Source organism: Orcinus orca, chromosome 10 (genome assembly GCF_937001465.1).
Source record: "Orcinus orca chromosome 10, mOrcOrc1.1, whole genome shotgun sequence".
NCBI lineage: Eukaryota > Metazoa > Chordata > Mammalia > Artiodactyla > Delphinidae > Orcinus > Orcinus orca.
In genome coordinates, this window is record NC_064568.1 from 34175732 (window position 1) to 34191638 (window position 15907).

A 15907-nucleotide genomic window follows, 5' to 3' on the forward strand; every position below is an offset into this window, starting at 1 on the left:
ATGCCCTTTCCCCAGCCCTGGCTGATTGGATAATGGGTAGACATCTGACCTCAGAGGAACCATGGACTAGAAAGTTACGTACTTTGCTCAGAAATGAACTCAGATACACAAACACTGAGTTGTTCTCTGTTGGGTTTGAACTGGGACATATGTAAAGTAGGACTTGGAGGAGACCATGTTTCACCCATGAATGAGGACTGACAGGAGAACTGGTCTCCAGAAAATATGAAAAATACAGCAGGCATTTGAGGAAAAAAAGCACAGACAATTTGGTTTTCTAATACAACCACAGATACAACCTCCCAATCTTTCCTAACTGAACCCAACCCAGTATCTTGTTGTAAAGGCACAGTACATAATCCACAGCAGAGAATCCCATTTTGCCATTCTCAGACATTGACTCAACAATTACTTGGTATACTACTTAGGCTCTGCAGGGTCAGGGAGGAGCAAAAAAGTGCTTCTGAGCTTCCCTAGGCATTCAGGAGGTGGCCAAGCAACCAGGGTTCCATGCCTCCATCCCCCAATGCCTACAAGAGTACTCTGCTTCTATATGTTTGTTTCAACAACAGTCCATGGAAACATTTGACTAGATAAAAGCCTCCAGCATCTAAAAGCATGGTACCATAATGAATACCATACCGATGGGAAACACGATCTTGGGCATGGATTAGTTTTGGCTTCTACAAGCAAGTTGTATGCAGGACTCTGTTACTTCTCAGTCCTTCCAGTATCAGTTCCCTTTGGGACTGGTTTCTTCCCCACTCTGTGAGATTCAGACCATCTGTTAGCAGCTCCATGTCACCTCTCAGTATGGGGTTGTGACTCAAACAGCCTATCACAGACTTGACACAGATGCTGGAAGGGAAAGGGCTATAAAGATAATGAAAGTTAGTGGATGGTAGAGACCATCTTTGCCACTCAGTAGAGACAGTCTGCTGGGAATAAGCATATAAGAATCAAGGAACAAGTCAAAATAAATGGGATTGATCCCTAAATCTAGTCATGCCTCAAGAGAGAACTACACAGATATCTTGCTTGCAGGTCAACAAATTCCCTTTCTGACCTTTGCTATTTTGAGTTGGGTACTGTCACTTGTAAACAAAGACTGCTGAACAATCTATCATGCTAAATTATTATTCAGGCTTAGTGATTTTATTTTTTAAGGGCTTATCTATTTCTAGAAGCTGTCCTTCCATTATAGATAGCTGAAAATTACTATACCATAATAGCAGAAACAACAATAGATCTAAAAATCTAAAAAAAAACCCACCTGAAATCTAAAAAATTTTTTTCATTTTCAGCCCTAAACTTTTCCAGTAGTGACAGTCATCAATACAGGTTGTTAGAACATCTCAACTTTCCTAAAGAAAATAATTTTATACCTTTGATTCATAGTTTTGTAACACCAGCTCAAAGTAGAAAAAAAAATGGTTGAGCTAAAAAAAAAATCCTATTTAATACTGAAATCTAGAATCAAATGGAAGAGGAAAATATTTGGATGAATAGAAATAGCACCTGAAATCAAGAATGCACCAATTTTTAACAGCACCATCTCCTGGCAAAAAAATAATTATAATAGTAATCTGTTTCAATGGAAATAAAATACTGTAATATTTATGGTCTATGCCAGAGTTATAATGACTGCAGGGCCAGAAGTGAAGTGTCACAGCATGCTCTGCATGTTCTTAACACGGTTTCTAAAGGCTCTGGAGGCTATTAAATTTAATGAACCCATCTGCTATGAAATAGAGGTCCCAACATAATCAGTTTCCTCCATGCCATGTAATGCAGATGGCATTCTCTGTTCCACAACCCAGCAGGATGGTTTACGTTTCTCTTTAAGAGTGTCTTTTTGTTTTGACGATTTGAACTTCTTTGATATGCAGTGGTGTCTTGGGGAAAATACTGTAAATTCAGCTTCCAAGCCCCAACAACTTCCTTATGATGGCTTCAACCCCCTGAGTAATTGCTTCTAGGCAGTAAGATGTTGTAGCCCAAAGCAATCACCCAAACGACTCCTAAATGGCCTAGGTGCCATTCTGAGATGGGAAACCAAAACAAATGTGCAATTTATCATATGCAAAGCATTTTCTCCGAGTTGGACTTAGTGGGGGGTGAGGAGCAGGGATACGCGTCCAATTTGCAAATGCAACTAAATTGGTTTGAAAGTTCCTACAAATTTCGTACTGAATTGTATTACCAGCAGAGGGGAGGGGCAGGGGAGCTTGGTAATGAATTCTCATTATTTTAAATGGTCACATTCCCGCTGTTTCTAAAAGATTTCTTTGCTTCCCTTCTACGTGTCACTATGGTCTGTGCAAACTCCCCTGGAGGGGTTGATCAGGATTGCTGATGTTTCCACAGTCTGATGCATGCTCTACTCTGCATACCAAGTTGGGTAGCATTTCCAAGATGATTAGGACCCAACTGGAAAACCTAAGTCATTTGCTTACAAAATAGAACAAATTCCATTGTTAATGATTTTTTGCTCTGCACCTAAGAGATAATGACTGTGCAGCACAACTTGTATTCAGATGAGAAGCCCATGAATTTCAGAATTCTGGTGTTTGCTGTTTTGTCAATTAATACATGAAATCTTATTAGATTAAACATAATTAATGCTGTTAACATTAATTCATTTATTTGGGATTCACCAGGAGAGCATATTGAATAGAACAGCCAGGCAGGAAACAGAATATTTAATCAGACTGGTAGTAATAGTCAGGGAGGATGGACCCTGAAAGGAAAATTCTGTCTGTCTTGATTCTAGATCAGGCTGGATTAAACACAACCCTGGACTCTCACGTGCAAAAATCCTAACTCAGCTTCTGTTCAAACTTTTATCTTGATCTTGTCCAGACCCAGAACTGTATAAATTAATGTATAATTAATAAAGAAGGAAAGTACTATACTCTTAGGTTATTACAAGCTATTCACTTAAGTATTAAATCAATTATATTATTATATTTGTTGCTGCTGGGTTTTCAACCACAGTAACTGATGAGTCAAGCAAATAGGAATTCCTTTTGCATTTACCACCAGATAACTAAGGAGAAAGAAGACTTTTAGGACCATATTAAGCAAACTTGTGGGATCGACTGTCCAAATTTACTAGATAATCAACTAGTACCTAATTCCATAGTATTTGGTAGAAATGATATAAATCAGTAGGGTCAAAAGTCCTAAAGGAATCAAAGGCACATCCAAACTACAATGTCACAAGGAGAACCAGGCTCCTGGAGAAATCACTGGTCAGCAGAAATGTTATGATGAACAGCAGTTGTAATTTTATCATAATGGTATAAATTAATTAAACATTATTTAAATCTGTAAATTATGAATATAAAAAGGAAGTTGTTACTTCTGCAACTATGTAAATAAATGCCTTGGAAAGACTCTAAAGAAGTTGCTAAGGTAGATTATAAATATGTTCAAATATCAAAAAAATTCCACAGCTGCCAACCCTACCAGGATATTATTAAAATGGGGTCACCATTCCCAGTGCCAAATGCTCCTGAGTTTGGTCTCTTTAATTATTGCAAGGTGGGACACATTAGGGCAATCCTGGGTTTGGACTGTCCTGGGTGTGTCAGGATGGTCATGAACTTGCAACTGCTGATTCCCATACCTTCTTCATCTTCTGGGTGGTGCTAAAGTTGGCAGCCTCATCTTAGAATTTAGACTCTGCAGAAGAGTTTAGCAAATGATTCCAATTTTGTTTCCATATAAATAACAGGGGGCTTTTGCCCTTGCCCTGGTAGATAAAGGCCCAGATGACGAGTTTGAAGGGGTGCTGCTTCCTGGCCAGCGAGGCACCTGTTGGAGCAGTAGCTGCCTTCTCCTCACCTAACAGGCCTATGAAAGAGGAATATGGAATCCCCAATCCTTCCTAACCCAACAGGTTTCTCAGCACCACCAAGATGAGAAAGAACCCTCAGAACATTCTACTAGGGGATTTATTTATCAGGGCTATTTGCAAAGATACAACACAGAGGCAGTGCTGAGCTATCATTTCAGGGACAAACATTCTGGGGGTTTAGTTTTATGTGCATCAAAAGGTTCTTGAAGAGGTAGAATAAATGAGCTCTGTCATCTTGGTCTACCATTTTAATTAATAATGAGCCACTTAAAGCGTTATTTTATTTTAAAGTAAGTAAAGATGATTATGGCACAGAATGAAAATTTCATGTAAATGTTTAATATGAAGCACAAGACTTCAAAGACAATTCCTCTGCACCATTTGCCCAGAGCTGCTTTCAGACCATTTTCTTCACTATTGCTGTCAGTTCTTTAGTGGAAAAGCTGCAGTAGCAATGGGTTTTCCCTCTCTTGTAACTGCCACCCATATATAAACGTATATATGTGTATGTAAATATGTATGTATGTGGTTAGCAAATCTAGAACAATTTATTTAAATGATTAGCATTACCTAAAGCAAGATGTTACATTGATACAAAGCTTTATTCTCTTCCTCCCCATGATTTTCAGGTTATGTAACCCCAGCCAGGACACTCTAAACGTATGATGTGTCCTTCACCAAAGGCACACAATGTCCATCTGCTTCTCATTAGTGACACTAATTTTGAAGACCCGCTCAAGATGTTTTTGGATTCTCCCACTGGATAGATACTATTTTTTTTTTATTTTTTCCTCCTAACTAGTCAAAAATCTCTAGGGAAGCACTTTGAGACCATGAAAATATCCTGCTCATCATCAAAATTCCCCCCCTAGATTTAGCATCCATGGATGACCTTCACCCTAATCAATCTTTACTAAAATGGTTGCCCACTGGTGATTTTCCATCTCATGACTCCCTCCCTCCACACCCACCAGGCAGCATCCCATTGCCCACTGCACACTGCACTCCTTCCCATCCATTTCATCATCTATTTAGTCATCTGTTTGAGATCTGTTTACTTATTTAGAACACACTGATTTGTTTTATTCAAGTTATAGTCCATTACTCTTCTATTTAATTTTGAGGCTCAAATTGTCCCAGAGTTGACCAGTGAGAGCCCCTTCACGTTGATTCTTGGGCCTTTTGACGTGACCTCATGGTTTTGACTGCTTCGTTATTGTCTGGCACAAAATATTCCAGGCTTTTTGTTTGTTTGTTTTTAACATTAAGACTCCATTACATCCATGTACCACAGTTTATCCAATTGATCTCTTATGGTTGGGGATTTAGGTAACTTTCAATATTTTGAAATGACAAGCAATTCTACAGTGGACAAACTTGTGCGTATGTATTTTTGGATTTTTGGAGGTTTATCTTCAGGGTTAATTCCTAGAAGTAGAATTTCTGGGTCAAAGGGTAAATGCACATTTTCCCTTCCTATACCCCATTCTGTCTTCCCACAAGCATGTACAAGTGTCTCTTTCCCACAGCCTCACCAACAAAGTTAAGCTTTTCATTTCTGCCACTCTAATAGGTGAGATAAATGGTATCTCAAACCATACTTTAATTTGCATTTTTCTTACAATGTGTGAAGTTGTACATATTTCAAATGTTTAAAAAACATTTTTATTATTTTTGTGTGAACTGTCTGCTCATGTCTTTTGCTCATTTTTTTCTATAGGAATTTTGGAGTTTCCCCCTTAAGTTTTGAAAGTTCTTTATATATTAGGATTATTAGTTCTTTATGTGTGCTATATGTTGCATATTTTCTCCTATTTTACCATTTGCTTTTTGAGTTTGCTTCTTTTTGACTGTGCTTGATTCTTTTAGTTACAAAAGTTGGGTTTTGCTTTGTTTATATTTTAAGTAGTCAAACCTATTTTTATTTATATTGCATCTGGATTTTGGAGTCATTGTTAGAAAGCCATTCTCTGGACTCAGGTTATAGAGGAATTCACTAGATTTTGTTCTAGTGCTTATATGGTTTCATTGTTTACAATTTAGGTCTCTGATCCCCTTGGATATTTTTCTCCGGTGTGATGTGAAGAAAATACTAATTTTATCTTTTTCTAAATAGCTATCTAGTTTTCCCAAAAGCATTTATTACAAAGCCCATCCTAGCACTACTGATTTGAGATGCCACCTTTATCACAAATTAAATGTCCATATGTAGGTGGGTCTTTTTTTGGGACCTTCTACTCTACTGATCTGTCTGTTTATCCAGGTGCTAGTCCCACAGAGACTCTGTTTTATATTTTTTACATTGATGAAACAAATAAGATGACAGACCCAACTGGCTGTTTAGGGTTTGTACACAGAACCACTGGGTGCCTGGATCAGGCCATCCCTGGCTGGCTGCCCTCCTCGTCTCCTCTTCCCCAGCCTTACTCAACCACACACATGAGGAAGAGATGAAACCATCACTGTCATTGCTCTGTTATTACTGTTAGTATGGTGCCGACACAAATGGGGTGGCTTAGTTATTTCACGTCCATGATTCTAAACCAAACTGGGTCAGACTCTGAACATGATAAAAGCCCAAGGTCTCCCTGGCAACCAGAGATGGCTCTTTAGCTTAACACCCATCTCCACTCAGGGTGATTTCTCCTGGGGACAGGCTACCCCTTCCTGACCAGTCTGTATTTCCATGGTCCCACTGTGTACTTTAAGGCTGTGTGTGGGGGGGTGCAGGCTGCTTTGCTGTCCCCCAAGATGGGTTCCCACATGCTGCTCCTGCCCTGTATCTGCCTGCAGCTGCCAGAAGAGCAGCAGGGATGAGCGAGCTCGTGGAGAGAAAAGCTGGCCCATGGCAGCCGTTGAGATCACTCTGGAGGATGGCTGGTCTGGGTTACAGCGATTAATGTGATGTTAATCCCGACACAAATGATGGGAGGGGGCCCTCTGAGAACATTTACAATCAATAAACGAAAAATGCCACTCCCATCAGATTCATTATGACTATGAAAAATCACCCAGCAATTACACAAGAAACCTGGCCATTAAGCCATTATTTGACGATTGGCAACACTCCTCCTTTTAAGCTAATTCGGCACCAGAATCTGTTTTCCTTGGAATTTGGCTTTAGAATGAGCCCATGGCCAGAGGTGCAACAACAATCAGTGCCTATATAACCACCACTGAAGCATTTTCTCACTTGTTCAAGGGAAGAAAAGGCAGCTGTGGCCTCTACGGTGGCTCCAATTCACTGTCAGAACTGAAGGTGGTCCCACCCTCCCAAGTTGAGACCCAAGATTCATCCCCAGGACTGGGCCTCTCTGATGATGGCAAGGGCCGAATCTAACACACCTGTCATCATTGCCACACTGACAGAATTTGTACACTTGTGAGAAGGAAAAAAAGGTAGAGAAGACAGAAACCAAAAGTGAGTTTTCTGTGCTGACGAGACACCTTCCAGAAGAACCTGTTACATTCTCTGATATTAGGAGTTGTCACCAACCTTGCTTGCTAAGAGATCAACGCAAATCATACAAATATGGAAGATGTCAGTGAACCCCGTTACTGAGAAGGAATGCTACAACCACCATCTTCTGGAATAAACCCAGGGAAACTCTCCCATGGTAGGAGGAACCCGCAGGTTCTCCCCTGGGGCCCTGGGGACTCACAGTGCTGTCGATGTACGCTTCAGTCCACACCACGTCGTGCTCCTGGTCGATGACTTTGGGCCGGCTGAGTACATGGAGGTATTCCATGACATTTTCCTGCACATCAGCCAAGGTGGAGATCTGGGTGAAAAATCCTGCCAAGGGAGAACAACGTTAAGTAAAGACAGGAACAACTACAACTGGGGAGCAGACCTACGCTATGCCTTCTTAGCCTCTAGCTAATTTCTTTCTTCCCTTTTCCTTTTTAAACATTATGTCTCCTCTCTACCATCACCCACTTAATGAGCAATGTGTTCATGTTAGAAAACAGAGTCAAGCAAAAAGAATAAAATGAAGATCACCCACAAACCCACCTCCCAGAAGAAGCCCCTGTTAATCCTTTGGAGAATCTCTCCCCAGATGTTTTCTATACATATACATATAGACCTTCTCTGGTAGATATGGGAGTCCTCTCTACATGCCATTTTGTAAACCCCCCCCTTTTTTTTCATTTTAGTGTATTTATTTCCAATGGGAAAACTAAAAAGCACAAAATTTAAAGGCTGTCCTATTTTTATAACTACAATAGTTATAATTTTTTCTTTTTTAAAAAATTTTTATTGGCATATAGTTGATTTACAATGTTGTGCTAGTTTCAGGTGTACAGCAAAGTCAATCAGTTATACATATACATATATCCACTCTTTTTTAGATTCTTTTCCCATATAGGTCATTACAGAGTATTGAGTAGAGTTCCCTGTGCTATTTTATATATAAATATTGTGTATATGTGTATATGTGTAAATATTGTGTATATATAAAAGTTGTGTATATATGTCAATCCCAATCTCCCAACTTATCCCTCCCCCCTATAATTAATTTTTGAGTGCTTAATAAGGGGCACAAAATTTGCTAAACACCTGATAAGCTTTGCCTCATTTATTCCTGACAACATGATGAAGTGGGCATAACTTGCCCACTTTACAGATAAGATGACTGAGGCAGACCGAGCATATGTGTTTTGGCCGTGTTCTCACCGGTAACAAGTGGCAAATACAGAAGGTGAAACCGGGCTTAAGTATCTTAATCTATGCCTTTTGCTTCTACAGAATTTTGCTCTTTGTGTGTTTAAGGCAGAAACTCCGGCTCAAACCCTCATGTAGTTACCAGACCTGCCATTTGAATATGCTGGGTAGACATGGTTTCTCAGTAACATAAAAAGTTCTAAACATGCTATCATCTTGTGGGTGGAGAGGCCATTCTGATCTCGAGTTTAGGTACTGCTATGCTCCTCTTCAGCTTGGGGTTGGCTTTGCTGGGAGTCAGGAGATGTTAGAAGAGAAGGGCTGAACTGAGCACAGGTCTGGATCCCCAGGAGGGGGCCCTTCATTCAAACATTTATGGAAGGCTTTCTTGGTGCCTACCACTGGAGGAGCAGGAGTTAACTAGATGAGCATGACCCCTGCTTCCTGGGAGGTCTGAGTAAGCTGACAACTATAAAATAGCACAGTCAACATTATAGAGAAACACACAGCATGGACAGCCAATCACTTGGCTACCCCGAAGAAGGGTCAGTACAGCTGAACCCTGAAGGATGAGGACCAGTTAGCTAGAGGAAGGGGGGTTAAAGATTATGTCCGGCAAAGCAAGGAATGTAAGTAAAGGCCCAAGGTCAGAGTTAGACCCATTCTAGGAACTGAAAAAAACTCAGAATGGCTGGAGTAAAAAGCTCAGGGAGAGTGAGTAGAAGTAGGGTGCTACAAGATCAGAGGAATTAGCAGAGGGACTATCATATAAGACCTTGGGAAAGAGTTTAGACTTTATCCTACAGGCAACTAGTCATGGAAGCATTTTAAGCAGGGGGACACTGGATGGACACAGATTCATGTTTCCTCCCCATGCCTCTAAATAAGGACCTTTATAACTAAGTTGATGCCACCTCCTACTTGCCAACAAATGAGAGAGGATATATGTGCCTCTGAAGCCAGATCCATCACAGCACTTGCTGTAGTGTTTATAGAACCTCTTAGTGTTTAATACAGGGCTCAGGGTAAAGAAACATCAGCCCTTTTGTTGTCCAGAAAGGACCAGGACCCTCCCAGGGCATTTCCAAACAAAAGCCAGCTGGTTTTAATTTGTTGTACCAACCCCAAACCAGGTTGGCACCATGTGGCTTCTGGCTTCCTGGTGACAGCTCTGCACAGTGCTAATTAACACGCACTGTCACTCCTGTCCACTCCACCCTCCTGGCCAGGGCCAGAGCCTCGCCCATCCCAGTAGAAACTGAGCCCAAGAAAGACCTGTGAGACCCTGCTCTAGCTCAGGGCTCTGGAGCAGGGCCCATGTGTACCTTGGCACTCCCTCAGAGGTCAGGCACTACAGTTAGGGATGCCCATCTGGGTCACTGCTCACGCAAGGCTTCCAGGTGGCCCCTCTTAGAGGCATAGTGGGAAAAAGAAGTTTTAAAGAAGATTGCTGGATGACAGCAAGCATCATAGTTATAATCCCTCCACAAACCACGACTACAATCAGTGTTTGAATAAGAAAGAAAACATTTCAGCTCTTCTCTAGTAGGTAAACCTTTGGCTCTGCATGAAGGGTCTTAGAGAGACAAACATGACACAGAGGACAAACCAAGAGAGGTGTTGCCATGTTGATAAGAGGAGGAGAGAACTCCATGGTCCTGGACCGTGAGGATACCTGGGTGAGCAATTCACAGTATAGCACTATTCCTACTGTGGGTTCCTGTACCAAATGTGCAGTAAACACAGCCTCTCTTGGGAGGAGTTTTTCTTGGTTGTCCGTGTTTTCATTCTAATCCTCAAAGCCAACAGTAAAAATCCCTGATTTGGGTTTTCCAAAATAGCGCCAAGAGAAGGGAGGGAATAAATAGAAGGAGGGGGATGGGAGAGACAGATCCTCAGCATTGAGGGAGAGTGGGAAGGAAAAACAATCACACATTTGGAAGGGGATGGAGCTGAGGGATCATCCTCACTTGGCCTTGCTATCATAATCAAAGTTATGAAAAGTTACAAAAAGCTGGCTACAGACCTATAGCCAACAGTATACCTGACACCTCCATAAGGATGACTAACAGTGTTCTCAGACTGAACCCGTCCAAAGCCAACTCCTGATTTCCCTGGCCAGACCTATTCCTCCCGCATTGGGTCTTTCCCACCTCAGCAAATGACGCCACTGCCCAACTGGGCCAAACACTTAAGAATTATCCTTGATAGCCATCATTTCCTCACCCCACCCCATAGCTAATCCACCAGCATGTTCTTCTGGCCCTATCTCTAAAATATGTCTCAAGTCCAATCCCACATTTCCACTGCTCCCACCCTACTCCAGACTCCACTGTCTCTCCCCCAGGGTATAGCAACAACCACCCCCGCCCCACAAATCCCCCTCCTTGTTATCTAGACTCCTGACAGCAGTCAAAGGAAAGTATAAAGCAGACCATCTAAAGTATAAAGCAGACCATCATCTCCCTGCCTAAAATCCTAAAATAGCTTCTATTTAATTAGAATAAAATCCAAATTTCTTACCTGACCTCTAAGACTCTCCCTCACTAGGCCCCCGCCTACCTGGATGGACTCATCCCCTTCCATCCTCCCACCAAGTTCATCCACCTGACCCTCCCCAGGCGCTTGCACCTACTGTACCCTCTGCCTGGCACACCATTTATCCAGTTTTCTACGGATGGCTCCTTGGGATCATTCAGGGATTAGCTGTCTGAACCCATTTCCTCTTGCTTCACCTTGCTTTCACTTTCTTCTGAAGATTCATCAATGCTGAATTCTGATTTACTTGTTTACTTTGTTCTTGCCAATGGAATATTGGCTCCAGGAAATGTCACAAAAAGCTGGTGCCTGTCTTGTCCAGAGAGATATTCCCAGAACCAGCACATGGCTCTGTGAGAGCCATTACTGAAGCAAGGACATTCACCAAAGTCTTACTGTGATTCACACTGTCGCTCTACACTTGGGTAACACAACAGCTCAACATGTGTGTGTGCTCGTTGTATAGGGAGGAAACAGAAACAACAGTGTTTAGTAATTTGTCCTGGGTCAATGTGAATACAGATTCATTTGATTCCAAAACCTTTGCTCTTAACCACTGAAGACACTGCCTCTTCCTGTAATGGGAAAGGACAGCATGGCAGCTGCTCAGAGCATGGACAGCATGGTCCTCCTCTGTAAGGACACCCCTAATGGGCTGTTTGAATCTCTGTGGCTGGGAAAGTCTGAGGCTGGGGTGGGGAAATATGTGGTTGCCCTATGAGGTTCCTGGCAAATGCACAGTAGTTAGCACCAAAGGTCTACTCAAAACCCATACCACAGTTCTAACTTATATTTCAATATATAGACCATAAATGCAGATGTATAAAAGGTAAGAAAAGCTAGAATTACAAAGATAATATTAATAATGTACACTGCAAAGCTTAATGCAAATCATGCAAATCAGATCATCTAACCCCGACCCATTAAACCGTAAAACTTATCTGAAAGAGTCTCTTTTTGTTTTTAAATGTTATTCATATAAGTTTTAGTTAACAAATGTACCTTTTGATGGATAACAGGAAGTCGCTGAGGGCTGGACTCTTTGCCTGTAACCATAGATGCTTCCCTCCTTCTCCCTCTGCATCCTTTGAACTGGCCACTTTCCCCCTGGCCTTCCCTCACCTCTTTTTATTTATTTTAAATTCTAGCTCTTGAATGTTTATTCTCTTCTTTAATGTGCCTTTTTGGACTTCATATATCATGTTAGAAAATAGAATCAGCAATCTTTTGGTAATTATCAAGGAGTAATTAATGCTGAAATTAGCCACCTATTATAAATGATCTGATCATTTTTCTCCATAACATCAATTTATTTACCTATTCCCTTACAGAGCCTCCTGTGAACTCTGAGTTACAACTACTCAGTGTGATAAACCACATGCAGCCTGGTGCTTTGTATTTCTGATATTTTCCTACCCTTACTTAGAGATTTCTTAAGAGTCCCTTGTCTAAGAGGTGCCTCTGCATGAGATGCTCCATCAGTACATCATTCAACACTCCACTTTGCAATGACACCAGATCTGAGGGACCCCGGAGTCTGCTCCTCAGTGGGAGACCATGGCTGTCTACCTCACCGGTAAGGTCTGGGTAAGGTCCTCGTTCTACTTTTGGTGTGATGGGCACTGCACCCTTGAGTCTTTTCAAAGACTCTTTTTCCCTCTGACATAAGGCAGGCTGAAAACAAGAAAGCCAGTGATCAGGTCCCAGTCTTCCCAAGGCACTAAGGTAGGCAGTGATGTTGCTGGTCACGCACTGGGGCATAGTGGCCATATTGCCATTCTACAGTGGCAATAATTGTTTTAATGTATTTAAAATGGTTTGCTGCTTTGCCTCATTAGAGCTGGTTGCCTCAAGACCTGGTGTGCATCCCCTTATGGAACAACAGTGTTCTTGGAAGACCCTCACAATATTCTGTCCCATCTTCGTCCTCCCCATCAACATCACACACTACTGAAAATCACTTTTTTTCTATAAAAAAATGAACCATTGATAAACAACTTTCTACCTCCACATCTCTTTGGACCATTACAAAGAACGAGTAAGAGGTCTATTGGGCCCTGAGAGCTGAAGGGCACATGTCCGATGAGTTGGAAAGAGAAGACCAAAGAGAGAATGGCCACTAGCGCAGGGAGCCCAGGGGCCTCAGTGGGCACGTGCCACCTGGAGAAGGGGGCTCGCAAATGTGAAGCTATCAGAATCAGCCAGAACCTCTGACTTAGGAGCAAGTCTTTTTGTGTGTGAATAATATTACATTTTTCTTTTTTTTTTAACATCTTTATTAGAGTATAATTGCTTTACAATGGTGTGTTAGTCTCTGCTTCATAACAAAGTGAATCAGCCACACACATACATACATCCCCATGTCTCCTCCCTCCCGCATCTCCTTCCCACCCTCCCTATCCCACCCCTCCAGGCGGTCACAAAGCACCAAGCTGATCTCCCTGCGCCACGTGGCTGCTTCCCACCAGCCATCTACCCTACACCTGGTAGTATATATAGGTCCATGTCACCCTCTCACTTTGTCCCAGCCCACCCTTCCCCCTCCCCGTGTCCTCAAGTCTATAATATTATATTTTTAATTTCAAATTTCATGCTAGAAAAAATAATTTAAAGTAGGGGTCCCCAATCCCTGGGGACCGCGGCTACCGGTCCTTGGCCTGTTAGGAACCAGGCCGAACAGCAGGAGGTGAGCAGCGGGCAGGCTAGTGAAGCTTCATCTGCCGCTCCTTATCGCTCCCCATTGCTCTCTTCACCGCCTGAACCATCCCCCCATTGCTCGTGTTACCGCCTGAACCATCCTCCCCCATCCAGTCCGTGGAAAAATTGTCTTCCATGAAACTGGTCCCTGGTGCCAAAAAGGCTGGGGACCTCTAGTTTAAAGGATCACACTGTGGAGCTAGGAATGCTGGCTTGCCGGCAGCTCTATCGCTGTGCCCCATTCCACCCTGCCTCGTCTCCTCGGAGAGCCTTAATATCTCCATTTGTAAAATGTCAGAAACTGGACCACATGCCTACACAAGCTGAAGCAGGACAATTTCTGGAACACACAGGCTGGTTATAAATCCCAGCTCCAGTCTTTATTAGCTATAGACCATTAAAGTCCTTTCTCAACATCTAGATTCCTTTTCCTAGATTCTCTCAAATAATGGGAAATAGTCCTCTATGAACCATGACTTTCTTCTCCCCAAAGAGAAGCAACCTCACATCCTGGTGAAGAGTTAGGCTCAGACTTTGGAACAACTGGGCCTGATTCCTGGCTCTGCCACCTGCTAGTTGGTAACCTGGGGCGAGCTGCTAGTCTCTTTGAGTCTCAGTTTCCTTCTCATGCACTTCATACAGCTTTAAGGAGGGTCAAAAGAGATAACACATAAAAGTACTTTGCACTTTACCTGGCACTTAGTAAGAAGTTTGTCATCCTTAGTTGCTATTAACAATAGTAGCACCATGTTCATCTTCACAACTATTACCCTTTCCACTCAAATTCTCAAGTTCTATGGAATCTACACAAAGAATGTATACAACTTAAGTCTCCATTAATGGATAAATGGATTAAAAAGTTACAGTGTATACACACACACGCACACAGAAATATTATTCAGCATGAGAAACAAGGAAATCCTGCCATTTGCAAAAACATGTATGGACCTTGAGTACATCTTGCTAAATAAGATAAGCCAGACAGAGAAAGACAAATACTGTATGATATCACTGGTATGTGGAATCTAGAAAAGTGAAAATCATAGCAACAGAGTCTAAAGAGGCTTACCAGGGGCTGGGGGTTGGGGAATTGGTTGAAGAGTACAAAAAAAGAATTATACAAAGGTATCTGAATAACTGTCATTTTTGCCTTCTTCCACCTTTTCTGAAACAGCAAAAAATTTTAATTGCCAGTTTTTCCCTACTCCAAACAACCATTCTGGCCTCATAAATTTGACACTTGGAAAGGTATAGTGAGGTTAAGAGATTTCTAGTGGGAAAAGGCTATGGGTCTGAACTTCCAAGGAGGGCTCAGGCCGCCAGTTCTCTTTCAAACAAGGAGAGAATGACCATTAGCCTATCAACAAGGGACAGGCTGAGTAGATAAACAAGACAGACTCACGTGGCGTTTCCATTCGATCTAATGATGACAGATAAGTTGAGAACCAAATACAGAGACCCTTCTTCATTTGCACAGCTGGAAAATACTCCATTCACCATGATTTTTGAAGGAGAATCAGGCAGTGCTTATTTAAAAGCTTGGCACACTGAACATTACAGAAGGTCATCAAGGCTTTATGGAGTATCTGGGCTAGTTGGCCCCTCTTTTCAGTTTTCCCAGTTCACTTGTTTAACCAATAGTGTGAATGCAGAATTTTAAGTTCCATAAGCCATTCTACAGTGGCAATAATTGTTTTAATGTATTTAAAATGGTTTGCTGCTTTGCCTCATTAGGGCTGGTTGCCTCAAGATAGGACCTAGTTATGCATAAAATGAGACAAACCAATGAGCTCCAGGCCTCTCTGGATTTTGCTAGTGGACTGGAGGAGGCAGAGAACTCCTGTGAGGGCATGAGTATTCCCAGACATCCATTTACAGGGGGCAGTGCCAGAGGTCCACTGACTGAGAACTGTCTCCATGGCTACCATACTTCCAAACAAGAAGTTTCACATGGATAGCAGGTCCTTGACCACTGACCCAGGGACAATGAGCTGGTCCTGACAACTCCTGCTCCTCCCTAGGGTCACTCTGGTCAGTCAGCCAACAGGCTTCTCCCTGGGCTTCCCTGGGTCTGCTCTGGTCCCCGAACGCTAATGCTTCATTTCACTGAAGAACTTGGCTGAGTCAGGGCAAAAATATGTAAG

The 15907-nt window shown here is 42.2% G+C and overlaps 1 protein-coding gene across 4 annotated transcripts in view; it reads right to left on the reverse strand.

Annotated features, from left to right (window-relative positions):
- The window catches only part of CACNA2D3 (calcium voltage-gated channel auxiliary subunit alpha2delta 3), a 795640-nt gene that overhangs the window by 268091 nt on the left and 511642 nt on the right, over positions 1-15907 (reverse strand). For all 4 annotated transcript variants that reach the window (XM_049715277.1, XM_049715280.1, XM_049715279.1 and 1 more), the window contains one exon: positions 7525-7658. In XM_049715277.1, the coding sequence (XP_049571234.1) occupies positions 7525-7658 (134 nt within the window). The remainder of the gene's footprint in view (positions 1-7524; positions 7659-15907) is intronic.